The 10,638-nt window shown below is 54.4% G+C and overlaps 1 protein-coding gene and 1 long non-coding RNA gene across 2 annotated transcripts; both read left to right on the top strand.

Moving 5' to 3' along the window:
• Positions 1-2,979: 2,979 nt before the first annotated feature.
• Positions 2,980-5,561, top strand: LOC123345285. The gene is made up of 3 exons (XR_006572762.1): positions 2,980-3,284; positions 4,901-4,988; positions 5,545-5,561. It is a non-coding gene; the product is annotated as an uncharacterized LOC123345285 (long non-coding RNA).
• A 55-nt stretch (positions 5,562-5,616) lies between these two features.
• On the top strand, positions 5,617-8,224 carry LOC123345258 (zinc finger protein OZF-like). Its single transcript, XM_044982008.1, has 3 exons — positions 5,617-5,671; positions 6,257-6,370; positions 6,689-8,224. The coding sequence occupies exons 1-3, from the start codon at positions 5,638-5,640 to the stop codon at positions 7,963-7,965; spliced, it is 1,425 nt and encodes a 474-aa protein (XP_044837943.1). The 5' UTR covers positions 5,617-5,637; the 3' UTR covers positions 7,966-8,224.
• Positions 8,225-10,638: the final 2,414 nt, after the last annotated feature.

Below are 10,638 nucleotides of genomic sequence, written 5' to 3'. Positions count from 1 at the left end.
GGAGCTCCGGCCCAGGGCTGGTAGCCAGTGAGTGTGGGGTGCAGACAAGAGCCCAGCTCTGCCCACCTGCTCCCTGTGCCAGCCTGTTACCAGAGCGAATCACACACAGAGTGTCCCGGCTCCCCTCACCCCTGGATCCTCTGGGACAACCCGAGTCTCCCTAGAAACCCCCCTTCTCCCCCCGCCCCGGGACCTGCCCGGCTCCCTTCTGTCCCCACATTGATCCTGCGGCTTCTAGGCAGGGCACCTACATAGCGCTGGGAGAAGCGGCCCGTGCCCGGGGCGGTGAGTCCCCAGGGGGCAGGGGCTGCAGCGCGCTGGGTTGATCGCTAGGACCCAGGAGCCGCTGGCTGGGAGCAATGGCCGGGCTCGCTGCGTCCCGGCCGCAGGAAGTGACTCGCAGCCGCTGCGGTGACTCTGGCTCCCAGGCTCCTGGCGAGATCCCCGGGGGGCGGCTGGTGCTGGGAGCCCGGAGCCCTGGCTGCAGCCGGGAGAGGGGAATCTCCAGCAGGGCCCTTCCCGCTGCTCCCCCCCCAGGAGCCTCTCCCAGGGCAGAGCCCCCAGCCCGGCCCGGCCCCGGGGGGCCCCGCTCGGAGGGAAGGTGAGAGAGACCCGCCCCCCCCCCCCGGCACCCCCGGGCTGCAGGGGGAGGTTTGGCCCCAGGCTGCTCCCCGCGGAGCTGGCTGCGATTCCCGCCCGGGCCCGGGAAAGCTGCCGCCAGCCCCGGTGGGGGCGGGGCGGGGGAGGCCGGGCCGTGCTGGGGGTGGGACAGTGACACGGGAGGTGCCGCCGTCCGCTCCCCCCCACGTGCTCTGTTGCTGCTGATGTAGGTGCTCGGGTGACGGTGCCGCGCGCTGACCAGGCCGAGGGGCTCTGCTGGCCCCAGGGGTAAGAGCGGGCAGAGGGTCCAAGCGCTGGAGGCGGGGGGTGGGGAGATAGGGACAATCAGAGACGGGGGTAGGAGCCAGGGTTAAGAATGTGGCTACGGCCCGACCAGACAATATCCGTGGGGAAACCCCAGGATAAATAAGGGCAGACGGGTTAAAAGCGACAGCGATGGGGCTGAGCAATCTGCAGTGGTTGCGAAAAAGGATGTTGAGTGATCAAGGGGCTCGCCCCTCCGGGGCAGGGCCGCCCAGAGGGGGGGCAAGAGGGGCAATTTGCCCCGGGCCCAGCAGGGGCCCCCACAAGAGTTTTTCGGGGCCCCTGGAGCGGGTCCCTCACTCGCTCCGGGGGGCCCGGCAAACTCTTGCAGGGCCGGGCGCAGGAGCTTCTTCGCTCCTGGTCTTCGCCTGCGGGGGGTCCTTCCGCCCCAGCCCGCGAATTACCACGGAAGCGGGACCTGCCGCCGAACTGCAGCCCGGTCTTCGGCGGTAATTCGGCGGCAGGGGGGGGGCCTTCCGTTCCGGGACCTGCCGCCGAAGTGCCCCGAAGACCCGCGGCGGGGGCCCCCCTGCCGCCGAAGACCGGGCTGCACTTCGGCGGCGGGTCCCGCTTCCGCGGTAATTCGGCGGCGGGGGGGCCCCACCGCGGGTCTTCGGGGCACTTCGGTGGCGGGTCCCGGAACGGAAGGGGCCCCCCTGCCGCCGAAGACCCCGGGCCCCCGGAATCCTCTGGGCGGCCCTCCTCCGGTGGTTGCTACACCTCAGCACCCGCTCCCAGGGCTGGGTTCACAGCTGCACCCCAAGGCCCAGAGGCTTGGAGCTGCTAAAGGAGCCCTGATTCTGCGCAATATTTCACATACCCCCCTCCCCTCCCAACGTTTTAGTGTTTAAAGGAATCCCTGATCAGTCGCTATCTCTGCATAATGCCTCATTGGTGCAGGAAGGCTCTTGGTTTGCCTGGGGATCCATGAATGGGAACCGTTCTGCTGGGATGTAGGAGACCCAGGTCCAATGCCCCCCTCAAGCAGAGGAGGAAAGCAGGGTTGAACAGGGGTCTCCCACATCTCAGGTAAGTGTTGAAAGGTAGAAAGCAGGACAGCAACACGGGGGGAGGAGGAGGTGGAAGGGGTGAAGAGGGGCAGGGGGTGTAAGTAGGGGGATTGACGGGGGAACAGAGGTGTGTGAGGCCGGGGGCAGGAGGGGGACGCAGGGAGCAGGAGGGGTTGGTGGCAGGGGCTAGTAGTTGCACTGAAGGGAGGATGGGGTGATGCAGGGGAATGGGGGGATTATGGGGAACAGGGCTGGAATAGAGGGAAGATGTGAGGGGGGGCACTGCGATGGAAAGGGGGGATGTGTGGACGGGAGGCTGTGAGGAGACTGGCTGGGGAAGGGAGAGCTATGGGGGAGGGACAAGGTGGAGGGTCAGAGAGATACAAGGCAGCTTCCCCGCCCCATGGGGTAAAGGAGGGTGAGGGGGCTGCCCTACCCAGCAGCCAGCAGGGATTTGTTCCCCTACAAATGGCCAAACCAGCAGTGGGGAGTGGGCAGGGTGACCCCATCCTGGAGACTTCCTCTGAAGGGCTGAGAATTTACAAGGCGAATGTCCACCCAGAACACCCCCCCTCCCCCCCCCCCCCCCCGCCAACACACCCTGCTCCCAATTTCAATATTTGCATTTAAAGACAATCTCCTTATTTGGGGGTGGAGGGGGGGGTCTGACTCCTGGGCTGACAGCACTGAACAGGGGCTGGTCTGATTTCTGCGCAGGATTCGGTGTCCAACCAAGTCACTGTGAGCTGCACGGAGTGGAATTGGGGTTTGGTTCGGGTTCAGTGGCAGTCGGTGTGTTTGGTTCTGGTTAGGGTTAGGGTTGGGAGTGAGCTTGTGACTTGCTTCAGTGGGGAACTGAATTTGGGGCATGGGGCCTGCCTCAGGTGGGGCAATGGGAGGGAGGAGCTGCCCCAATGGGTGGGGACGGGTGAGAGGAGGCCTGTCTAGGGGAAGAAGACTTGAGCAGCCTTTTTCCTTGGCCTTGAAGAGTTAATGTAACTTCTGGGACAGGGAGCCCCCACTTCTCTCCTCCCTCCCTGCTCCTGTGGGCTGCCCCCTTCTCTTCTCCTACTGGGACAGGCTGTTCCGGTAGCGATCACGTGCCTGGGGGTTGTTTTGGTGTCTTGTTTTATAATGAGGGAGATCAGAGTAGGTTTTATTTTATTTTGTCAAATATTGAGCTGAAAAATTGCTGAAACTTTATTTTACCTGGTGGCCATTTTTCTCTGAGTTCGATTCAGATTCAGGTTCACTGAGGAAGAGGAAAAATGATGGTTTAAGTCTGGTTCCAGTTCAGTTAAGCAGATCAGTTCAACCTGGTTCTCTGGTTCTGTTCTGGTGTGAGTCCAGGTGGGCAAATGAAATCCACAGCTGCTGAACTGTCCTCATAATCGGGGCTGGTTATTGCTAAGGCAGAGGAGGCAAGTGTCTTTCTCTGTCTGCTCATGATTAAGGCTGTGAGTTGGTCACAGAACTCACAGATTTGGTGACTCTGCAGCGGCCGGTGCGGCTGGCTCCGGGAATGCCCAAGCAGCTCAGGTCCCTGGGCCAGTCGCACCAGCCACTGCTGGGGCAGTCCCGGGCCAGCAACCCCTTGCCCCCAACAACAGCAGGAGGAGTTTGCATGTGGGAGGGGGCTCAGGGCTAGAGGTTGGAGTGTGGGAGGGGGTGAGGGCTCTGGGTGACACTTACCTTTTGGGGGCTCCCCGGAAGTGGCAATAGGTCCCTCCGTCGGCTCCTAGCTCCACGCGCTGCCTTCACCTGCAGGCACCGCCTCCACACCTCCCATAGACTGTGGTTCCTGGCCAGTGGGACCTACGGGGCTGGCAGTTCACAGAGCTAGGAGCTTAGGGAGGGACATGTCCTGTGGCATGGGAACACTTTGAATAGTGGGGGTGCTGAAAGCCAACCCCCTTACCCTTGTCTGTCCCCCCCGCCCAAGCTGGCAGCCAGGGTGCGGGGGGGCTGGGATCTGGAGGGCATGATGGGCCAGGAGCCGGGGGGGCGTGGTGGGCCAGCTCCCAGGTGCCGGGGGGGCGGGGGACCTGGGCATGGGAGGCTGGCAGTGGAGCCCTGGCTAAAACTTGCACCCAAGTCATTAGCTGCTGCTACCCCCACTTTAGCTGCTGGCTATTGCTCAGGGAGAGGAGGAGGCTGGTGTGTGTCTCTCTCTGCTCCTGATATTAGAGCCCTTGAATTGAGCTGCCTGGATCAGGTGCTGCTGCCTCCTCTGCCTGAGAGCCCAGACTGTGACACTGCTGCTCCCCAGCTGGGGCTGTGCCATGGACAGACCTTCATTAACACACACACCCCTCTGTGCCCAGCACTGGTGGGGACTTTCACTGTGCCTGGGGCAGCCGCGCGCTCTACCCACACCAGCCCCTGAGCCGCAGCCTGCAGTGACACAGCCAGGCTCACACTGGAGAGCCAACGCCCTGGGAACAGGACTCCCAGGCAGAGGGGGAGGGAAGGAGACAGGAAGGGGAGGGGTGAGACCGAAAGGGGCAGCAGGAGCAGGAAATGAGGAGGGAGGTTCCCAGCTCCCAGCCCTGACCCGGCTCCATTCCCTGCACCCCCTGGGCCGACTGACTCTCCTGGGAACAAGGGGAGGAGCTGACAGAGGAAAAACCAGTTCTTGCCCTGGCTCAGTCCCCACGCTGCTGGGGGGATGCGCTGCCCTCAGGGCCAATGTTAGAGGGAATCCCCCAAAGTGGCTCCTTTGATTCTGCTCTTTTCTAGCATTCGATTTAGTGACTCTGTCCTTGGGAGGGTTTAAAAGTGGCTCAGAGGGTTCAGTGCTGGGGGGAGTGGCCGGGTCTGTGTTGTAATAAAGTGACTGAGGGTTTTCCCAGCATGGCAGAGTCCAGAGCGTCTGTCTGCAGGGAGAGAGCCTGGAGGGAATCAGGGTGTAAAATGGACTCAAGGCCCTTCTGAAACCTCCCCCATCGCCTCTCTCGCCCTGACAGGCTGAGGAATCACGTCTGCGTTTTGATCCAGATCGTCCTGTCTTCCAGGGGACAGAGAAGGGAAATGGCTGTGATGGAGCCAGCTCAGGTAGGGGATTTTCAGGGAGCTGCAGGGGGGTTTGCTGTAGATGGGGAGGGGCAGGAAACGCACAGGGTGAGAGAGGGAGGGGGCAGGGTATGAAAAACCTGCTGGGACACGTGGGTGGGGGCAGGGGGAGACATTCCGCCATTTCTGATACAGGAAACCCCCCCTGCCCCTCCCAGGGCAGGTCTGGGAAAACTGAGCAGACTCCCAGTGCTGGAGCCTGACGCCACTGGCCAGAGGCTGCTGTGAAATACGCAGAAAAGCTGTTGGGATTCCTGTCCCTGTCCCCGGCTCAGAGCTCTGCTTCCTGTATCAGCCTGTGGCTGGGAGGTGTGTGGGAAATGAGGAGACCCTGCCCTGCTCCGTGTGCTGGGGGGACAAGGAGCTCTCACCTTCTCCCCACCCCTTGAAGCCTCCTGGCTGCTCTGAGCAGGGTGGGGGTGGGATTCTGCTCCTCTGGTCCTCCCAGAGCTTCCATTTTATTGATCTTTCTCCCCCATGACTAGGGGGTTTGCGGCTGGGGCAGCAGGTGCTGAGTGAGGGACTCTTGTTGTTTCAGATGCCGGTGACCTTCGAGGAGGTGGCTGTGTATTTCACCCAGGGGCAGGGGGCTCTGCTGGACCCCACTCAGAGAGCCCTCTACAGGGACGTCATGCAGGAGAACTATGAGACAGTGACCTCGCTGGGTAAGGGATTCCTGACCCCTTGGTTATTGGAAACCGTTGGTTCTAAATTTCTGAATCTGTTTTTTCCGTGGTCACGTAGTCCCCAGCTCCAGTGTGGGAGAGAGGCTTTCATCTCCATACCGCCTCCTGTGGGATCACGGAGTCATAAACCTAATGCACATGCTGATTCATCCCCATCCCTCCAACTTTCAAGGGGGCAGAAGCACTGTATTGTTTTGTCTGGTTTAACTCTCACTCTCACACAGAATCCCAGTTCCCCTCCCTTCCTAGGATTAGCTCTAGCCATGTGGGGGGAGCTCTGGAGAGTTCGCAATATGCAGGGGTTTAACTCCTGATCTGAGTCTGCCTCAGCAAGTCCCCCCAGATCCTGGAAAGCCCTAGGGATGGCTTCAGAACCACAACCACCCCCCCCCCAGATATTTGCCTTTCCCAAGGGGGATCAGGGATCATGCTCCCCCTTCCTTCAGATCTCACGTCCCCCCGGCATAGCATGGGGTCCGGTTAAACTCAGGAATGTTCTTTGTGACAAATATTCCTCCAATATCTGATGTGCCCTGAGCTTGCCCGATTTCATCCCCTGCACAGGCTTCCCCATTCCCAAACCTGAGCTGATCGCCCGGCTGGAACGAGGGGAAGAGCCGTGGGTCCCGGATCTCCAGACCGCCAAAGAAAGGGAGAGCCCGAGAGGCACCCGCACAGGTGAGGAGTCAGTGAGACTGACACGAAAACCATCTGAAGGAAAAAACTCAGACTCCCAAAAATGTGCTGTGAGGTCTTCCTCATCTCCCCCAGGTCAGGCTGTAGTCAGATATCCCTCACCATCTCCCATCCATCCTGTTCGCTGTCAGGAGTTTCCTTCCTGATTTTACCTCCCAGTGAGTGTTTGGATGGGGATGTGGAGAGAGAATCCAGTTTCTTCATCTCCCCACCTTTACTGTGTTGAGTTTTCCCTTTTTACTATTCCCCCTTCTCCCCGGCACAGGCAGTGACTCCTGTCTGGATTCTCTCTCCCAGCAGGTGGTGAGAGAGTGAGTGTGAATGAGGAGAACAATCAACAGCGGGAAGTTCCCGGGGAAGTGGAACCATGGGGGACCTTTTTGAGAAGAGCTGAAGGGAATTTCTCCCAGTGCTTAGAACAGGGAGAAGCCTGGGGAAATCAGGGCAAGTCAGAGAAACAGCTGGGAAAAGTGACAAAAGTGGATGAATCCTTTGACTGTGGGGCAGGATGCAAGGATCCCAAGGAAACCACTGCCCAGCAGACAAGTCACAAGGAAGAAAAACCCTATAAAAGCCCCAATATTGAGAATAGATCTCATATGAGTACAAACCTTATTTCTCATTGGAGAAACCACACTGGAGAGAGACCCTATAAATGTCTTGATTGTGGGAAATGTTTCAATCAGAAGTCAACCCTTGTTAGGCACCAGGCAGTCCATACAGGAGAGAAACTCCATAAATGCTCGGAGTGTGGGAAAAGCTTCAGTAGATGCTCATACCTCGCAATACATCAGAGAATCCACACGGGATTCAGACCCTATAAATGCCTTGAATGTGGGAAGTGTTTCAATTGGAAGTCAAGCCTTATTACACATCAGAGAACCCATACAGGAGAGAAGCCCCATAAATGCTCCGACTGTGGGAAAAGTTTCATGCACAGATCTGACCTTATTAGACATCAGAAAACCCACACAAGAGAGAAACCCCATAAGTGCTTGGACTGTGGGAAAAAGTTCACACAGAGATCAACCCTTGTTGCACATCAGAGAATCCACACAGGAGAGAAACCCTTTAAATGTTTGGACTGTGGGAAATGCTTCAGCCAGAGTTCATATCTTACTTCACATCAGCAAATCCACACCGGAGAGAGAACCTATAAATGCCTCGACTGTGGGAAATGTTTCAATTGGCAGTCGTCATTTATTACACATCAGAAGATCCATACAGGAGAGAAACCCCATAAATGTTTGGACTGTGGAAAAAGCTTCAGTAGCACCTCAGACCTCGCTAAGCATCACAGAACCCACACGGGAGAGAGACCCTACAAATGCTTGAACTGTGGGAAAAGTTTCAATAACAACTCAAACCTTCGTAAACATGGGAAAATCCACACTGGTGAGAGACCTTATAAATGCTTTGATTGTGGGAAATGTTTCATTTGGAAGTCAAACCTTACCAGACACCAGGGAACTCACACAAGAGACAGATCCCATACCTGCTTGGAATGTGGGGAAAGTTTCATCCAGAGATTGGACCTTACGCAACATCAGACAATGCACAAGAGACAGGAAACATAAATGCTTGGATTGTGGAAAAAGTTACATTAAGAGAGCAAACCATATTACGCATCAGAGAACCCACACAGGAGAATATCCCCATACATGCTTGGACCATCTAGGGCCGCTCACCCATGTGACTTCTCCGATGTTCAGTAAGAACATAAGAATGGGCATACTGGGTCAGACCAAAGGTCCATCTAGCCCAGTATCCTGTCTGCCAATGCCAGGTGCCCCAAAGGGAATGAACCTAACAGGTAATGATCAAGTGATCTCTCTCCTGCCATCCATCTCCATCCTCTTACCTATCCTGGCTAATAGCCATTAATGGACTTAACTTCCATGAATTTACCCAGTTCTCTTTTAAACGCTGTTATAGTCCTAGCCTTCACAACCTGCTCAGGCAAGGAGTTCCACAAGTTGACTGTGCGCTGTGTGAAGAAGAACTTCCTTGTATTTGTTTTAAACCTGCTGCTGATTAATTTCATTTGGTGACCCCTGGTTCTTATATTATGGGAATAACTAAATAACTTTTCCTTATCTACTTTCTCCACATCACTCATGATTTTATATACCTCTATCATATCCCCCCTTAGTCTCCTCTTTTCCAAGCTGAAGAGTCCTAGCCTCTTTAATCTTTCCTCATATGGGACCCTCTCCAAACCCCTAATCATTTTAGTTGCCCTTCTCTGAACCTTTTCTAGTGCCAGTATATCTTTTTTGAGATGAGGAGACCACAGCTGTATGCAGTATTCGAGATGTGGGCGTACCATTGATTTAAATAGGGGCAATAATATATTCTCCGTCTTATTCTCTGTCCCCTTTTTAATGATTCCTAACATCCTGTTTGCTTTTTTGACCGCCTCTGCACACTGCGTGGACGTCTTCAGAGAACTATCCACGATGACTCCAAGATCTTTTTCCTGATTTGTTGTAGCTAAATTAGCCCCCATCATATTGTATGTAGAGTTGGGGTTATTTTTTCCAATGTGCATTACTTTACATTTATCCACATTAAATTTCATTTGCCATTTTGTTGCCCAATCACTTAGTTTTGTGAGATCTTTTCGAAGTTCTTCACAGTCTGCTTTGGTCTTAACTATCTTGAGCAGTTTAGTATCATCTGCAAACTTTGCCACCTCACTGTTTGTCCAGAATCATTCATGAATAAGTTGAATAGGATTGGTCCTAGGACTGACCCTTGGGGAACACCACTAGTTACCTCTCTCCATTCTGAAAATTTACCATTAATTCCTACCCTTTGGTCCCTGTCTTTTAACCAGTTCTCAATCCATGAAGGGGCATCAGAATGGGGGAGGGAGCCAGGGGGCCATGGCCCTCCCACTTTTTTCCAGTCATATAAGGATGTGTGATGAGGGGGAGGGGGCAGGGGTGGAGAGGAGTGAGTGAGGGCTTGAGGGAAGGGCAAGGGCAGTGCAGCGGGGTGGGGCCACGGTTTGAGTGCTGGTGACCCCCCCACACTTTTAGGATGTTTTCACTGCTCCTGGCCCCGGGACTTAGGTGGGAGACAGGTAACTGGATACGTAGAGGGAGGCAGAAATGGAGGTGCCTAGAGACATTTTGCTGAAAAACATAGGTGCTTAGATTAGGCACCTATAGGGTAAGGCAGCAACTGAGCAGAGATTTTTGTGGCTTGCAGTAGTGCTCAAACTCGGCTTTAGGTGCCTAAATCTGGGACTGAGGTGCCTATGTTTCTTTGTGGATATGGCCCAGTATTCCCAATTATCTCCTGGGGCATTTGTATTCTGATGATGCTACGCTTTAGAATGTAATCATTAGTTGTGATAGTTACTGTAGTTCACAAAAAAGCAGGAATACGAGACTTTTAAAAGTCATTCAGGTATTCGTGCATTCAGGTATCTTGTGGCACCTATTTGAATCGGCTGGTACTGATACAGTCAGCTCAGCCGTGGCTGTGTCTTAAGAGAAGATCTGCATCTCCCCACCTGACAGCATTTGAGATGACTGCAACTGTCCAGTTCCTCTGTTACTTTACTTTCCAACTCATCAAATGCTGCAAGAGGAAAGCAGATGTAGCAGTTCGGAACAAAAAAAAGGCCTCTTAAACACCTGCAAGGAAAGGAAAAGCTATTATTGTCCACACACTGCTATTTGATAGCCAAAATTAACTGCAAATTGAAAACATGAAATAGTCCTTAAAATATAAATGAATTAATTAATGGAGATACCTTATCTTCTAGAACTGGAAGGGACCTTGAAAGGTCATTGAGACCAGTCCCCTACCTCCACTAGCAGGACCAAGTACTGATTTTTGCCCCAGATGGTCCTCTTAAGGATTGAACTCACAACCCTGGGTTTAGCAGGCCAATGCTCAAACCACTGAACTATCCTTCCCCTAAACTAACTCAACACACCAGATAAAGAGTTTATAATGTCTGTTCACACGCTGACGGTCACAAAACTTCCCAGAAGAGTCAGCGAGGTACGTGAACTTTGCCTGAAAACCATTTAGCTAAATGATTCTTTTTATAACAGGTAATAGATACTCCTTCCTGCCATGAGAGTTGTTTTTGCGCTTTATGAAACACTGCGTTGTATATACAGTATTCAAAATACATTTCAGATGATTTTCCTAACACTGTAACACCAGTTTTTGCAGCTCATTGAATTAGTTATTCATTTATTTTGGTCTTGCTTTATTCATGAGCACTG

The sequence above is a fragment of the Mauremys mutica genome, chromosome 12 (assembly GCF_020497125.1).
Source record: "Mauremys mutica isolate MM-2020 ecotype Southern chromosome 12, ASM2049712v1, whole genome shotgun sequence".
Classification (NCBI taxonomy): Eukaryota; Metazoa; Chordata; order Testudines; family Geoemydidae; genus Mauremys; species Mauremys mutica.
This window is presented reverse-complemented; position numbering and strand designations above follow the sequence as displayed.

Coding starts and splice junctions, on each gene's coding strand:
- LOC123345258 (XM_044982008.1), top strand. CDS start 5,638: ATGCAGGAGAACTATGAGACAGTGACCTCGCTGG. Junction 5,672..6,256: donor TGAGACAGTGACCTCGCTGG/GTAAGGGATTCC, acceptor TCCCCTGCACAG/GCTTCCCCATTCCCAAACCT. Junction 6,371..6,688: donor CCCGAGAGGCACCCGCACAG/GTGAGGAGTCAG, acceptor CTCTCCCAGCAG/GTGGTGAGAGAGTGAGTGTG.